The sequence below is a fragment of the Podarcis gaigeae genome, assembly GCF_964106915.1.
Source record: "Podarcis gaigeae genome assembly, chromosome: 4".
NCBI classification, from domain to species: domain Eukaryota; kingdom Metazoa; phylum Chordata; class Lepidosauria; order Squamata; family Lacertidae; genus Podarcis; species Podarcis gaigeae.
The window spans coordinates 52,924,443-52,942,701 of record NC_139677.1 but is presented as its reverse complement, the minus strand read 5'-3'; the positions used below and the strand labels follow the sequence as shown (position 1 = coordinate 52,942,701).

The following is an 18,259-nucleotide window of genomic DNA, read 5'->3' as shown; positions in this document are numbered from 1 at the left end:
ACAGGGTTGGCTGTCAATGCCAATCAGCAGTCAGCCTGCCCTGCTTGCAAAGGAACAGTTAGGAGCTCACTTTAAGTTTCTAATTGTTCTTTTGGAGCTGTACCTTTACCTGCCTAACACATAAAATCACAGAATTGTAGAGCTGGAAGGGACTATGAGTGTCATTTAGTCCAACTCCCTGCAATGGAGGAATCTCTTGCCTAACATGATCCTGAGATTAAGAGTCTCGTGCTCTACCGACTGATCCATTAGAGCGATTACAACTTGGCAGAAATCCCACTGGGGACAAAGTCTGGTAAGCATTTTATTGGCAAGTACTACCCAATATTCTGGGATCTAGATCACTTTTCAGCCACAGTTACATATTGTTCTTTGCACTGTTTTAACTAAAGCTAGTATATACAGCCAGACTGATTTTGCATCCCCTATCAGTTATGCTACAATGTCACCTCTTTAGTCATTGGTCATTCATACCTGAATCATCCTGCAAGGCTTGAGCATACACTCATGCAAACATAGCTTGTGGACACATGGAGGTAATTTACCATGGTGTTCACATCACCACCTGAAATGTTGTGCTCATCTGTCCTATCTTGTTGAATAAGAATTAGGTAATACATCTACAGACGTGTGGTACAAGGGTTGTCTGTATCTAGGCATAGTTAGAGTGGCCTTTCTTGACACACACACACACACACACACACACACACACCACACACTGCCAACACCCTTTAATGGAATAGGAATTGTCAGGTGCCACCTGCCAATCTACATAGAAAAATACCTTCTAAACACTACCTGGAGTGGAATAGGATCTATTATGCTGCTTCAGCTATCAAGTAAATGGGCCCTAACTGGTCAACCATTGTCAGAATGATCTGAATTTGAAGACATTCAGAATCCAAGGCTTAGCATGGCTTGGCATAACTTTCTTGACTGACTGTATGTACAAAGTAGTTATAGTAACAGAGTCTCCTTAAGTTCAGCAGTGATCAGATTTGAATGGTGTTGACAGTATGTGTTGTATTAGTTTTGCTAATTAATCTACTGAGGCCAAAAGTCAAGAATTTCTTCTTTATGCTAACAGATTTCTAGCTACAAGGACCATGGACTAAAAAAATAAGGTGAAGGTGTATGGCAGAGCTTTCCAAACTGTGTCTCGCAACATGTTAGTGTGTTGGCTGCAGTGTGTAGGTATGTCAAGTTAATGCTCCCCATGTTTGTCCCGGGGCTGGAAATGGGTTCGTTTAATTTCTGGTTTGCTAGTAAAACTGAATTACTGTGTTGTGAAATGATGCATGTCTAAAAAGTATGTCACCAATCTAGTCCAATCGAGTGTGCTCCCTGGTGATGAAGAAGAGGAGGAGTTTGGATTTGATATCCCGCCTTTCACTCCCCTTCAGGAGTCTCAAAGTGGCTAACAATCTCCTTTCCCTTCCTCCCCCACAACAAACACTCTGTGAGGTGAGTGGGGCTGAGAGACTTCAAAGAAGTGTGACTGGCCCAAGGTCACCCAGCAGCTGCAAGTGGAGGAGCGGAGACACGAACCCGGTTCCCCAGATTACGTGACTACCGCTCTTAACCACTACACCACACTGGCTCTCATGACAACCCCTTTTACACACCCTGCCATCCAATCTCGTAGTTTCCGTATTTTGCTGTTTTTTGAGGAAGCAAACAATGAAATGTATGGTTTCTGGACACCAATAGTTATCCAAAGATAGTAAGAAAACCCATCCATTAGTTGGCTTTTGCCTGTCACCCTACTGAACCAGTACATAGGGGAAATCCCATTTGCCCTATGGAGAGAGTTTTGATCTTCATCCTTAGGGTTTTGTAGAATTATGCTTGTTAGCTGGTATATTGTATCATCCATAGTCATCATGTCACATTCCTTCAGGCAAGTACCAATTAATGCTTCTCATCGTTAGGGAGCCTTATGTTGCTCTGAAGCCAACCACTTAAGAAAAAGTGAACAGCATAATGAAAAGTAGCCTAGTTGAAGGCTAGCAGCAAGACCTGTAACTGACCTGAGAACCTTATGAAGAGGCTGCATCAGTTACTGTTCCTAGGGAAACAATTGTTTCTGGTTACATATCCTGTAACAACTTTCTAAAGTAATTCACAAGCCATATCTCATTAAAGCAAGATCACGTGCTTCATTTGCTACAATAGGTGAACCAAAATACTTGTCAGGTCAAGCTGAGGTCCAAATTCAGGAGACTATAAAAGTTTGACAGAAACATTGTGTTTAGAATGTATGTGGGCTTTCATTTCAACCGAAATTAAAGTGTTCCAACTTGTACTTTTGGTTCCTTCTTTGGATACACTGAATGACTACGTATAGTACAAAAAACAGGTTTAAATGGATTTCTCTGTTTGTTCTGTCACTGTCAAAGCTGAAAAATAGCCATCTTTTACAACTGGCTTTACTAATGATCTCCGGGTCCATTGTTACCCAGAGAGGGGAAATACATAACCTGCTATGCAGATATGAAACTGATCACTGTCTGTCATGGAGGCTGAAGTACAAAGATAGCAGGAATAGGGGGGAAATACAAGGGAATAAGAAAACATGAAGTGTCAGTTTATGAGGCACTCAATACTGTGTTCTGGAAGGGTCAGATGGCAGTGAGTGACAAGGCTTCTGGAGGCTAGAGGCAGAGGAGAAATAGAAGCTGCAGCCTGAGCAGTAAGCCAGAGGCAGGACCATCAGTCCTGTGATTATAGGTGGGATAAAACTGGCCTAGGAAGACTAGGAGGACAATTATTTCTGATAAAGCAATTTTAGTGGGTTTTTGTGTATGAGTGTCAGTCTTCCACCAAAATGATAGTTAAAATCCACCAAATTAACTCATCATTCATAAATAATGTTTGCAATCTTCTTACTTGAACAGAATCTGCAGATATCTCATGGCACTGATTAGATGTTTATATACAAGCCACACAATTAGATAATGTATCCAAACAGCTGCAATGCGAAACCATCAAAACTCCTGAATAAATTTTCTATGCTGATACTGTTATGCCAACAGCACAATTTTTGTTCGCAGTAGCTGGCAGTATTTATGAAGCAGCAAGGTTCTACAAACTAAAATATCTTCTGTGTTTATATAAATCAGAGAAAAATGGAAAACCTCTATCATTAGGTCATAGGCATGGAGAACGATACAGAATTGTAACCCAAGGGTTTCAGAGTATGCTCCTTAAGATGCACACCCCAACCATCAGACATGCATAGACTATGGCAGGCACTCTCGCATACCTTTGTGTCCTCTCACTTGGTTCTCCCAACTGCACAGTATTAATGCACTAACTCTGTTTCAGTACAGCATTGGTCTCCAACTGCTGGATCATGACTAGAGATGAGTGAATTTATCAGTTTCAGTGTCTCTCCTTTTCTCTTTTTTTCTAGTCATAAGCACAGTTCTCCACTTTCTACACACCAGTTTGGGGATTCCCAACACCTGCCCCCACCCCATTATCAACATTTTAGTGAAAATTTATTCTAATAGTCTATTTGGCTTAATATACACAGTGGGTTGTTGTTGTTGTTTCTTTTGCAAAGCAATTTCCCCTAATGCAATTTTGTATGTTATTTTCACTAATACATGTGTTCTTGCACACATGTTACTATAGTATATGCATTTTTTGTATATCCTACTTGGCTGGAGAACTGCAGTGCAAATTCTGAAGGGTCATTTTGTCAGATGATGTGTATGCTGCCCTCATTTTCTGAGCTAAGGAGAATTCATAATGGGCCTGGTGTAGTGAACAAGGGTAGGCAAACTGTGCACTTGAAATTCATAAAAAAGTAAGCCATATTAGTTGCTTCTGTGTTGTGGGGTCTTTATACTATGGAGTGCTCAGTGTAATGGTTAATTCAGCCTTGACTGAGAATGTATTACCACATCAATTCACCTAATTAGTGTATGATGTAGCAGTTCTGGTGTAATATGGCTGTTAGAGGCCTCAGTGTCACTGACTTGCCCAGGTTATCAGCAATACATTTTTATAATATATATGTGATGTATAGAATTGTAGAGCTGAAAGTGTCCAAGAGAGTCATCTAGTCCGATATAGAAATATTTTGCCCAACGTGGGGCTCAAACCCACAACTCTGAGATTAAGAGTCTAATGTGCTAAACGTTTTAGAATTAACTCGTGAAAAGAAACAGAGCCAGAAACCATGTTGGAGCTTGCATTCCATCGAAGCGAAATATTTTGAGATTCCCAGTTGCTGCTTTTAAAACAATCCTTCCGACCTGGTTCCCTTCTCTGCCATCTCTTGTAATGCTGTTGCACTTGCCTGCTTCGCAGTTCCTTTATGAAACAAGGTTGACAAGCTGAATCAATCTCCAAATTGCTCCAAGCAAATCAAGACTTGATTAAAAGAAAGAAAGAAAAAGCTACTGCCTTATAAACCACACAGTGGAAATGCACAGCTAAAGAACCGAATTTATCCATTTCACAGGTTTTCGGTTATTAGAATCTTGGGACAGCTTCTGAATGTTCTGCTGTAATGCTGAGTGGGTGGAAGGGAATGAAATAAACACCCTAGACGGATATGTATGTACAGAACTACAATGAACAACTTGCTCCTCCCTAGCACACCTCATATTCTCCCTAAATGGTGATAGTAATTTGGGGGGGGGGGGGAGAGAGAGAATCAATATGCCTTTCACAACACAAATGTCCTGGGGATGGTTTTTCACTGCCAGGCAACGTACAACAGAGTAACATATTATCCATGATTCTCAGATCGCAGGAGTATCTGAGGCAATACAAAAGCAAGGCTGGTACTTAGGTGGAAAATGGATCGAGATGACAAATCATGCAGCCTGCAACGGTGGAGAGCATAACACTACGGTTCAGGCAGCACACAGTGATGGATGACAGATGGTACTAACTAATGAAAACTTGAGAAGACTCAACACTCCCTTAGCAATTATGTCAGATCTTCAGCCTAATTTGGATGGCTAGAATTCTTTTTGTTCAAGCAAAGTGTAACTGTGTATTTAAAAAGAAACACCCCCACCCTGTTAAACAAGTTAATTATGAATATAAGTTTTGCCCAATGTGGCAATTTCAAAGGTTTTTTTGTTTTTGTTTTTGCAAGCCAGTGGTGGTGTAGAAGTGGCTGAAGTGGGGCAGCAGGGGAGGTAGATATTGATCTACTGGTGGATCTCTGGGTGATCTGCAGAAGATGACCAAGGATTTCTGACTCCCAAATATATAACATTAGTATCCACACATAAGAAATGATTCTACTAAAACAAAGAAAGCTGGAACTGAAAACATAGCAGTCTCTCATCTCTTTTGCCTGACTTGCAGAATTAATTTTTGGAAACAAATCATTTTTCTATTAACGTGACCGTTGTATTTCCATCCCGTGTGCTGAGTAGTTTCTTTATAGTCACAATGAGTCCTGCAAAATAAGGTTTCTACTCTCCTTGGCCCCTCCTGTTCATTTCAAGCTTGGGATCAGAGAGCAGCAAGCAATAATAAGAGCCTGCTTTATTGTCTCTTCAGAAGGGAAGTACTGGAGCAAAACATTATGTTAGGTCATATATTTAAAAAATTACTGCTGAAGGTAAGGGAACAGTTACAAGTTTTAAGGCTGTTTATGACGGGGGGGGGGCATGGTAATACAAATCTCAAGGATGATCAGTCTAAGGCCATAACCCTAGTCACACTTAGGTAGGAGTAAGTTCCACTGAATATAGTGAACTTTCTTCTGAGTAAACAACAAAATCAGGCTGTGAGAAGGACTGTTCTGCTTTCTGCTTCTACAACACTAAGGTAAAGGTAAAGGTACTTCTGACCGTTAGGTCCAGTAGCGGACAACTCTTGGGTTGCACGCTCATCTCGCTCTATAGGCCGAGGGAGCCAGCGTTTGTCTGCAGACAGCTTCCAGGTCATGACAAAGCCGCTTCTGGCAAACCAGAGCAGCGCACGGAAACACCGTTTACCTTCCCGCTGGAGCGGTACCTATTTAGCTACTTGCACTTGACGTGCTTTTGAACTGCTAGGTGGGCAGGAGCTGGGACTGAACAACGGGAGCTCACCCCTTCGCGGGGATTCGAACTGCTGACCTTCCGATCAGCAAGCCCTAGGCTCTGTGGTCCTGCTAGTGGAAGCCTGCGCAAGCACTTCAGCTAGGGCAATTGAGATTCCCCTGACTCTTGCCCCCTTGCATGTCCATCACTGGCATGAGGGGTCAGGAGAACCCCCAGAACAGCACATGTGAGTGGGGTGGGGTGACAGAGAGGAGAGTTCATTCCATCAAGCAAGCTGACAGAGTGATCTCCTTAGTGCTACATTGAGATCCTCCCATATGTTTACTTTTTGGTGTGCTTCGGTGGGCGGCTAGTAACATTTTGACTTGGTAGGACTGCAATTTTTCAGCTTGCTATTTTCATTGCAATAGGACTTGCAGAGATCTCATTTAGGAAAGTGTGCCATATCTTATTACACAGGTGCCCATTGTCCCTTTCTCTCTAAAAACAAAACAAAAAATTATTCTCAAACAAAAACAAAAATGGATGAAAATTATTCTCTCCACACTAGGGACAGGGAAAGAGTTTCCCTGTAAGAGGGTCTTAGTATGATTTCCAGATAAGATTTAATTCATTTTTTAAAAAAGGGGGGTTATTCATACCACATGACAAAAAGTTTCTGAAGGTCATGTATTGCTTACATCAACACATCCATTGCTAAAAAAAAAAAACCTAACAAAAAAGCTTTTCAAATGCGAGGAAAACTTGCTTCCAGCTGCATAAAGTTTTCCTCTTCCCCAAAATCAGTTTAACCATTCATTATTCAAAATGCTTGTTCTCTAAATTAAAAGAACAAAGTATGCCAACCAACAGACAAAAAATTGCTTGTTTCCTCTGAGCCAGGGCATGTTAGAGCACAGCAGAACATATCTGCAATGCATGGCTCAGTCGTGAAAATGTGAACTAATAATCTCTGTTCATGTGAATAGTTAATCAGTGCCAGACTAATCATAATTTCACATGGCTCAGAGACTGGGGTGGCATGTAACAATACTCTGGAACTGCATGTGGTTCACAGATCTAATAAAGGGCTTAAGATTAAAAAGGAGGGAACCATCAAAACCTTTATAGAGAAGAGGGTCCACAACCTGAGTGCCTTATAGAGAAGTTCCTGTCTCATATCTCAGCCAACAGCACCTCCAAAGAAGGTGGAAGGCAGAGTAAGGTTTCCACTCCTCAGGGATGGGTTAACACTCTTCAGGCACATCTTTCCTGCGAGTGTGTGTGTATGTGAATGGCCTTGCCTACTGGTGTGCAGCTCCCAACCATCCACCCACTGCTGCATGTGACCTTCTGGAGCAAAAAATAGGTTGCTCACCCTGACCTGGGGGTTTATAAAGAAATGGCATTTTGAATTGTTCTCAAAAAGAAGCCAGTGCAGATTAAACAAAATTGGACTGAGGTGTTCAAATCACTGGTGCCAACTATAGGGGGCACTGGGTGCTAGGGCAACTACACTTTTTGTGTGTGGGGGGGTGCTTGGCACCCACACTGTGAGGCCTCTGATGCAACTTCTGGTGCTTTGCGAGGCCCCAAAAGTCACACCAGAGGCCTTGCAGGGACTTGGAAGTTGTGTCCAAGGCCTCATGAGGCCTCTGACACAACTTCCGGGAGAAACCAGAAGTCACATCTGAGACCTCACAGGGTCTTGGACGTGACTTCCAGGTGATGCTGTGGCGTGCACAATGTGATGTCATGATATTATGTTATGTCACGTGTGCTGCTGGGCACCCATAAACTGGGGCCCAAGTCGGCATCCCAGTTCAAATTAAGATAATATAACTGAGTTTTTCTAAGTAAATTGAGGTTAGGAGAAATTTCATGAGAATTTATTTTTAAATTAATTTCAGCTTTAGTGTCAGAGGAGCAAGTAAGGGGTGCATCTTGAGTCATTAAGGACTGTAGGATTTGTGGCACGATGTGCATGCAATTCTGCAAACTCTGAAGGTGACCTGGTGCAATGATTAATTATGAGACAATCCTATTAACCTCAGTCTTAGCCAAAGGTAGGACGAGTGAATAAGAGATATCTCTGCACTTTCCAGTCCTAAAGACAGGTAAGCAGTGCACAGCAACTTCGTTCTGACAAATGTTCTAATGCAGCTAATAATTCTTGCAAAAGGAAAATAAAATGATGTTAATGATGATGCAAGAACAAAAAGTGCAAGCTTTTACAATTATTTCTAGGCTCATGGATGCATTTTGAAAGATTAGGTCCCCTAAAAATGCTGTTGGATTTTTATAGCAAGAATTAATTGTGTGCTCCATATCTTAGACTTGGTATTTTAAAAAAAGTTATTGAGAAAATGTATCTACCAGAATACATAGTGAGGAAGGCAATGACCGCTCCCCACTTAAAACGGGGGGCGCCCTTTGCGGGGACGCGTGCAGCCCTGGATCTGGAGTGGCCCCATCAGCATAGGCTTTGCCTTCCCTCAGGTGGGATACCTGGAGGTCCCCGCCTACCCCAGTGAGTTGTCCAATCCCACCTGGGGGAAGCGTTGCCAGGGAAACCAGGCCAGGTAGGGGGAGGGATTACCTGCCCACACAATAGAGGGTGGAAGGCAATTCCTGAGCAAGGAAGGGCAAGTCACATAGGCAGACATTTTTAAAAAGACTACGAAGCCCTGCTGCTGGTAGTGGGAGGTCTGGACGACACTCTGAGGCTGCAATCCTAACTTCACTTGCCTGGGAGTAAGTCCCATTGAATTCAGTAGGATTTACTTCTGAGTAGACTTGGTTAGGGTTGCACTGTTAAAAAAAAGTAAATACAAAGATTGATAAAATGGCACTGATCAGAAATTTAATGGTGAAGGCATGCTAAGTAGTGATAGGTTTGCTGACACACCACTGTGCATGCCAAATTTGGCACACAGCTTGGAAAAGAAAGAATAGTAGCATTACAGCCATCCACACCTGCAGGTATCATGTTAAAAAGGTAAAGGGACCCCTGACCATTAGGTCCAGTCGTGACCGACTCTGGGGTTGCGGCACTCATCTCGCTTTATTGGCCGAGGGAGCCGGCGTCAGCTTCCGGGTCATGTGGCCAGCATGACTAAGACGCTTCTGGCGAACCAGAGCAGCGCACGGAAACACTGTTTACCTTCCCACTGGAGCGGTACCTATTTATCTACTTTCACTTTGACATGCTTTCGAACTGCTAGGTTGGCAGGAGCAGGGACTGAGCAACTGGAGCTCACCCCGTCACGGGGATTCGAACCGCCGACCTTCTGATCGGCAAGTCCTAGGCTCTGTGGTTTAACCCACAGCGCCATCCGCGCCCCTAGATATCATGTTAGTCTATCATATATGCAATCTGAGAAAAGTTGAACCATGGGAAACAGAGGACAATTATTTGATTACAGCATCTTGTAGTTTTGTTGTAAAAACCTTTCACCATTGTGGAAGCTCCCTGGAACAGTGGTTCTTAAACTCTCCATAGACAACTTGAAAATTGCTGAGGGTGTTGGCAAATGACCTGATGCTTTTTCTGCCTGTTGTAGCAACTGTGAGGCAGTGTTCTAGGTGCTGTATGCTTTTCAGTGCTTCTTTTATTTCTTCCAGATTGAATTACAATTTGAATTCTATTGAACTCAAATTGTAAAATAATAAAGGCAGCAACAAAAATGCAATTAAAAATCAGTATAAATATTTAAAGGGATGGATTCAACCACAAGTCCAAAGGCATGCCACGGAGCATCTGCATGAAACTCATGGACCACTGGTGGCCTACAAACCACAGTTTGGGGAACCTCTGCCATAGAATACTTTGATCAGTGTGGAAAGGAAGCAGGATGCAAAAACTGCGGTGCTAGACTAATTTAATCAAAGTTGGGATTTTGTTTTTTGGTCCAAATGCATGTTACTCAAATTCTGCCTCCTTGGGCTTTTCACTCTTGAAACTGTTTGATTTAGTTTGAGCAAGCAGAATGTAGATCAGTGATAAAGACTGCTATGAGCCTCTTTCCCCAGAAGCAGAATAATCTTTGTTGTGTGTCAGTACAAGGTAGTCAGCCTACCGTAGCCCTATAGACAGTAACTATCAAGACCCTAGCAGATTCAAGCAATGACCAATCTACTATTCCTACGGCAACAACTGCCCACTGTGATATCTTGCCATGTAAAGATACTTACCTAGCTCTTCACGGGGGCAGGTACCACTCTACCCATTCTGTCCAAGGGGATTTTATCACCCACAGGAGCAATAATAAATCTGTGCTGAGCATAAATTCTGGTAAATTTAGGAGTATAAGGTTTCTTGGCAACTAACATTGAACCACCACACTGCACTTCGTTTGCCAAGTTTAGGATTAATGTCACCTCTGAATTTGTAACTTCTCCCCTAGAGCAGTTGAGGAAAGCCTACATTGTTTCAGTAAAAACAAAAAAATTCCTTCCAGTAGCACCTTAAAGACCAACTAAGTCAGTTCTTGGTATGAGCTTTCGTGTGCATGCACACGAAAGCTCATACCAAGAACTGACTTAGTTGGTCTTTAAGGTGCTACTGGAAGGAATTTTTTTGTTTTGACTATGGCAGACCAACACGGCTACCTATCTGTAATTGTTTCAGTAAGGTTCAGAATTCAACACCCCTTGCTTCCCACCAAAATTGGAACTGCCTACTGCATCAGGCCACTGGTTCCTCTGGTTCACAAATGGGGAACCTGTGGTGCTCCTAAATTTGTGGTACTATTTGTGCCAGTTGCTGATCATTGGCTATGCTGGTTAATGCTGATGGAAAGTAGAGCCCAAAAACAAATGGAGGGCATCCCTCATCCCTGTTCTAGACCAGCATTGTTTATCCAACTGGATAAGCAGCTGTCCAGGGATGAAGTAAGAGATCTTCTGACCATGCTATGTGGTGCTGAGCTGAAATGCCAGTTCCTGCTGCTGGTGTGGTGTCATAGCATCATAAGGAAGCTTAATCAGACTGAGGACAGGAGTAGGAAGTCACCACAACCCAGTCTATTGAATCAGCCCATACATCTTCACTTGTAGGGAACAGAGTAGGTATTTCCTAATGCAAATAATCTAAAAATGTTGGCAAGAGAGGAATCTGATTTGTTTACGTAGGAGAATAGCAGTGGTTCCAGGGTATGTTTTTTTATAAGATTTGGAAACCATTTCCTGCTGGTTTTATTGGTTTCTCGTAGGCAAATGTAATTGCGGTTGAAATGTACTGAATAATTAAATATTTCATTTTTATGGTGCTTCACTGCAGTTTAAAAAAGTAAATGCTAATTTCATGGTCTTGTGGTTTCAAGTGTCCTAAGCGGTTTCATTTAACTGATTTTCTTGCATGTATAAAAGCAAACATCAGATCATAAGTAGTCTGCACAGGCAAGGCACTGCAGTGGAGTCTAGGCAAGTTAGATGCAGTGTCTTAAATACTATCTGCAACAAAGCACAGGTATTGAAAAATAATGCAACTGGAACGAAATTGTCCGGGAGAGAAAATAAGGTTCTGCTCTCTTGATTTGACCTCTGAGGAGAAAATGGCTCAGAATGGATTGGATGACATGTACAATACATTACTAATTAGGCAATTAGGATTGCTTTTAAGATGTGGAAATTGCAGTCAGGCTTCAGAGATATAGTGCTATAAATGCACATTTTAAATAACTCCCTGCATTTCAAGTTGTTAAAATTAAATCAACTGAGAAATGCTAACCAGGTGTGATTATGTTGCAGTCACACATAATGTGTGTGGGGTTTGGGGGGGCACGTGTGCATGTGGAGGAGGAAGAATGAGCAGTCAGACAGTCTTATGCTCTCAGTTTGGAGGGGCGGCAAGTGTGGTAAACAAAGACCAACTATATATTTGAATTGCTGAATAAAAGTATCAATAAGAAAATTGACTAAAATCCTCTCACACTTTACTTCACCCAGTGGGTCTGTATGGTCATTGATGTATAGATGATGCTACAAAGCTGCATTGGACATAACAAAGTAAAAAGACGTAACAAAATTAAATGGGTTAGGGAATTCCATCAATAATGGAAATAATGCTTATCTCTTTCATTTGCTTCCTACCCTTGGCAGAAGCGAGTACACACGATCATCTCATTTCATCCTCACATTCCTGTAAAACAGGCAGAGACACACACTATTTCCTGAGCTTTGTGGCTGACTAGAGATTTGCACCTAGATCCCCCTAGTTCAGATTTAGAGCTGTGCCTCTATTTTAAGCTGCTCCACAGTAAAAATGTTATAGACGTTATTTACAATTTACCATGAATCAACCTTCTAATGTTTGTACTATTGCTTGAATTTACTGCAGTGTTTCTAATTGGTATCAGTGTGCAATAAATTTATTTCTCCTAGTGCAAAATAGTCTTAAAAGTTACCAAAGAAGCAGAACTGAATGCAAATTGTTCCCCTCCCCCCTAAAAGGCTGACTACAAATCTGTAAATTCCACAAGGGATTTTTGTGATATTCCAGATTGTGGAGATTTGAACATGAACAAAAGAGAATTTTTAGTGCTAGATATTTTTTTAGTGGGCATGTGCCTGATTTAGAAGCGATGAAAACATTTAGAAATATCAAATGCTTTTGAATTGTTTATTTAACACACAACAGGAACCAAACTAGCAATTTGTCTTTTGTGTTAGAGATTATCTGTTTGCTGACTAGAAGGGAACATTATTCACTTTTTATTAGTTTAAGAATGCCAAACTAAAAGAGATACACACATGCATGCTTAATTTTTCCTGCTTGTTAGACTTCACTAAGTCATATGTACTATATAGCAAATGTGTGTCAACTACCAGCAACAATGCACAGTAAACATCATGAAAATACAAAGGTATTACCCCCAAAGGTAAACCGACACAGAATTTATTGATTCCTTTCGAAGGACGTTGGACTCAGTGGAGGGGGAAAAGTGACCACTATCTAAAGGTGCCAAAAGAAAGCCCAGATATTAGGACTATACACACCACTGTGGTCCAGAATAAGAAGCAGGACAAAGAATTGGTGAATTGTAAGAACTTACATTATTAGAAATTATCTAATACCAGGACTTTAAAAACCTAGGGTTGCTATATTATTTTTGTTGAGTTGTGGTTTTTTTTGCAAAATCTCAAAAAATGAAGTTTCTGAGCTATTTTTAAGGAAAATCGCCTACATGGGCTACCATATGCCCTAAATTACCACAGGACCAGGGTTAATGTGATGTATGAACTGAGCCATAGTTAGAACCAAACTTTGCTTTAACGTGAAAACCCAGCACACTGGTTTATACTGCTCAAATGTTCGTGCTTGGTTCTTCACCTACTGCTCCCGCACTGCTGGGAAACTAACCAGAGCTAACCAAACAAACCTTGAGCAGCAACCAATTTGCTCCTTTCTTGCTGCTCGTGGTTTGTCTACAGAGAAACAAGCCATAACCTCAGGTTGGGATGTCATGACAAGACACACTGTGGCTTGTTTTCTGGCAGTGCAGGGGGAATAAGAGCAGAGGATGAGTGCAGTGAGAACTCTTCAACAATACATACCACATACTATGTTTCCACACTGAAGAGTCCATTTTAATTATGGTTTAAGGGGTTGTGAAACCAGGCCACTGTACATACCCTGTCCTCTTTTCTCATAGGAGTTTCTTACACATGTCTAAAGAACCTGTTCAAAAATGTGCTTTTGTGTGTGAGAGACAGAGAGAAAGGATTCCTTCAGAAACAAAAAACAAGCAAACAAATAAATGCAGCTATCCTTTGAATTTCACTCTTCTCTGAATATTGCAATATAGTTGTCCAGCCCAAAATGTGTACAAAAATGTGCAAATTTGGGGAAGGTGCATCCGTTAGTGAAAATAATGTAAAAATGTACTATATTAGGGTGAATTGCTTCCACAAAAATGTGTATAAGGCAAATTTTCATTCAGAAATGTATATTAGAAGAAATGCACAATAATTCACTTGCTAAGAAGCAAATTGTTGTTTGGATAAATTATAGAAGAGAAGTAGATAATTTGAGACAAGGCAGAGGAAAATCTCTTCCTATGGAAAATGTTGCACAGCTATAAGTATACAGCCCTGAAAACCGTGCAGTTCAAAAGTGAGCATGATGGAGACAATAATTCATAATAAAAGGCAATATACCCATGGAAGAGAGTCACTTTATTTTTATTTTATTTTTTATTACAGATGAGATGGCTGGATCATGATTTTAATAATCATCCCAAGTGAATGAAGATATTATTATACAAGATTCTTGGTATGTATTTCACATTTTCTCTAGGGATTTCTCTTTTTAATTTGCAATTGTTATTACCAAGTATTTATACCCTCAAGAAAAGTACTTTGGAAAGTGGTCTCTTTTTCTCCTTCTAAGGGTGTCCATAAATCCTAGGTAATACATTTGCAGTGGAGTACGGTAGCTTAGAACTTCTGGAAGTGGATCTAGGTTACCCAAAAAAAGGGCCTATTGATGCAATCCCATGTCTACTTTCCTTTCCTCTTCCCCGCGGGTAGTAATGATAGTGTGACATGACACAATCACATTGTGCAATTTCTCTGCCCACTATGGTAGCCAGTGATGTGGACCAGGGTCAAATAAAGGCATAACATGGTGTATTTTATTACTCTGGAAAGGGGAAGAGGAACTAGACAGAGGACATCTAGTTTAGTCCCACACATGGAACAGCACTATATGAAAGATTATATAAAGCATTCTACAGACATTAAAAAAATCTTGCAGAAACCCAATTGCATGAGGAAATTTACTAAAACTATGGTGTGTCTGAAACAAGAGAGCAGAATAATCTCAACCCCTTATATCCCTTTCTTCCTAAATTGACATACCGTTCAGTATCTACTGAACAGAGGACCAGCATTGTATACACCCCTCTGACATTTTATAAATACATAATGAAAGGAGAAAGTATCAGTAGCAATTTTGTTCTATTAGGAATTGGACTGGAACAAGCTGAAACAGCCACCTAATTCTGCCATAAAGTGAATAATAACTTGGGCCACAAATGATCTGAAGGGATTCATATGCTGTTTCCTTATCTATCCCTCAAGACATTCTAGTCTCTGGATTTTTCGCATTTTCATTTTTTACTTCCTATACACCAGTTACCTATAATAATTTGGTGTTGATAGATGCAAAAGAAAGAAACAACAGTGACAGGAAAATGTATTGCTTCTATTTGCAGTAAACGTCAGTGAACTTTTCCAACATTCTCTTGAGGGCAGTGAAAAGGAACTGCTATGTCACATTGTCTTTTATTTATGAAGAGAGCAGATCCTGCAGTTAAGTACCAAAAATGTAATAAATGGAGCATGGGCAAAGGAGACACCCCCCCTCCAAAAACTAGACAGATAGAATTGCCCCCTCCTAAATATGTTGCTGTCTGCCCTTGATTGTATGCTTGACAATACTGATGGCAAGATCAATACTGACATATTGGCTCTCCTCTATTTGGGGAGCACAGTTACTCCAGTCTTGCCCTGTGAAGTGGGGCCATCAGTGGGAAACCACTGTTCCTTGTCCTCCTTACTCAGAGGAGGCTTCTGTGGTGTTTGTGCCTGGTCCAGCCATGAGGAAAGTAGCAGTTGACCAATATCAGGTCACGTTAGAAAAGGCCTAGAGCTACACTTTACAATTTATTTTGGTAGAGACTAGCATTTTTAGTGTACCTGTCCCCCCGCCCCGGTGAAATACACTTAAATTGTGACACCCTCTTTGTTTCTTTGACTAGTATTCGGTACCTTCACATGTATGACCCAATTCAAACAAGATCAGACAGGGAACTGTATGACAACACAACACTATATAACCAATCTGATGGGCTACTTGAAGGTATTACTGAGGACAATGTAAATGAATAAACAAACATTTCTTGAAATAGTGCTGAAAAATTACCCAAAAGGAGGGAATATTTTTTCAGATTGCTGAAAATCTTTGTCCCCCTGACAAAAATGGTGGGTGGGGGGAAAGCAAGTGTCTATTCAGGTCTTTTAAAAAGCCTTTGGATTACTTGTGTGTGCTTTAAAAAAATGATATTCATGGTATCAGAACATGGTGAGATATTGAGGCTCTGGTGTCAGGTTGACTGCCTTTTGCTCATTCTGAGCTTACACCTCTGCTTAACAAAATGCGAAAGCAACAATATGCATGCGCTTTGTGAATATTTGATAGAACTGTTAAGTACGTTCGTTTCCATTAAGAAATTTTCAAAACGCAACATCCACAGGATGCAATTGAGAGCGGAAGGAATTAGCAGAGTGTCCTAAGGCACTTACCTGGCCGATGTGCCTTTGGAACAGCCATGTTCGTCACGCGTCCTGCATCCTGAGGTTTGGGAGGTGATGCAGTAAACCTGCAAATCCCCGATTCGGATGGGGTGCTTGAGGTCAGGCTGTCTGTATATTCATTAGTCCCTGCCGTAAGCTGCTCTGATGATGTGTCTGATATGAAGCATTCCGTGATGGTAAACTTGGCATGTCGCAGCTGCTCTTCCATCTTGGCGTGTTCATATGCTCTTGCCAGCTCTTCATAGGTGGAGGAGGCACTTTCTGTGGAGACCATGCTGCTCCTTGCTCGGTCTAAACACCAGAAGGCGAAAGAAAAAAAAAAAGGCAATCACTTCAGCATGGGTTTTTAATCTACCAAAGTCCACTACAGGGATGATTCTATAGTTCACCATTTAGCTCTTGCACGCTAGTCAGCTTGGGCAATAAGAGCATTCTGGTATAGGAAGGTAAAAAGGCTATGTTTTCCTGGCAGTTTTCTGGACTTGCAACACAAAAATCATGTTTTATTTGTGGAGGGGGAAAAAGAGGGTATTCAGCAGTGAAAGAGCTGTAAATATTTTTGTTTCCATTAGCACCTTTTTCCCTTTATGATTCCAGATTTAGTGTTTGCAAATATGAGACAGAAGGGATAATTGCAGCCCACAGGGAACAGTACTTGTTGTGCTCATTTTCTCACACTTCAACACATGTTTCATGTAATGAAGCTCCTGTGGTGAATTGTTATTGTTGCACATCGCCCCAGTCTCAGAGAGGTGCAAGATTCCAGGGTTTCCATGCACATACCCAGGGTTTGTGTTTCCTTTTAGAAATGAGGCCAGTGGAGAATGTTGCCTCTTTATAATATATAGCTTATTTACACAGATATACAACCTGAGCCTACAATGGAGGGGTTCATAGCATTAACACCCAAACAAAAGGGCCTTGTTTCTCAAACAGCCTTGGATTCAAACAGACATGAAACACTGCTGTCAAACATTGCTCTCTGCCTCTCCGACTCTCTAAACTCAGGCTTCTTCCTTCTAACTAACAGCATGCTGGGTTGGGCCCCCACCCATTTGCCACTTCTCACAGAGCCCCTTTCCTTTGTTTCCCTTAATGGCCCATCACCCAGGCTATCACCTCAACACAGAAAGCTAGCCTGGCTTATAATTTAACACTTGCTGGATCCAGGGGTTAGAAGGATCTTGCATACAGCCTCCCTGCTCCCCCCCCAAAAAAAAAACCTTCATAACATTTTTATAGTGAGACAACAGACACAGACACAAAAGCAGGTTTCCTGCTTCTGTTCTCTTATCTTGTTGTGAGTTGCTTTACACCAGGTCAGTCTATTAAGCTCAGTACAGTCATACTTCAGGTTACAGCCGCTTCAGGTTGTGTTTTTTGGGTTGCGGACTGCCAAAACCTGCAAGTACCAGAATGGGTTACTTCTGGGCTTCGGCAGTCGTGCATGCACAGAAGCGCTAAATTGTGCTTTGCGCATGCGCAGACGTGCAGATGCGGGTTGCGAACACTGTGGGTTGCAAACATGCATCCCGCACAGATCATGCTCGCAACCCAAGCGTCCACTATATTGTCTACACTGACAGTAGCTATCCAGACTGAGATCTCTTCCTGCGCTACCTGGAGATGCCAGGGAATGAACGCAGGGCCATCTGCATGCAAAGCAGATGCCTTAACCCATTAAGCTATGGCCCTTCCAAGTCAGCCTGCCCATTCCACACAACGTATCCCATAAATAGGTATATTGGTCACCATATGCCTGGAACCTGCTGTTGATCTGAGCCTACCAAGTCAATAGCAGCATAACTACAAATGTGAATGTGTAAAAAAGGGTTTTGGGATTCAGGCACCACTATCATTAACATTAATGGGAGTTGTGCAGCTGTTTCCTCCTGTTATCAGTACATTATTCAAAACATAAATTTAGTTGACGCAAATGA

General features: G+C 41.5%; 1 protein-coding gene across 1 annotated transcript in view; it reads right to left on the bottom strand.

Annotated features, from left to right (window-relative positions):
• DSCAM (DS cell adhesion molecule) overlaps nucleotides 1-18,259 on the bottom strand; it is a 327,203-nt gene that overhangs the window by 11,759 nt on the left and 297,185 nt on the right. The window contains exon 32 of the mRNA XM_083734745.1: nucleotides 16,308-16,610. Within this exon, the coding sequence (XP_083590871.1) occupies nucleotides 16,308-16,610 (303 nt within the window). The remainder of the gene's footprint in view (nucleotides 1-16,307; nucleotides 16,611-18,259) is intronic.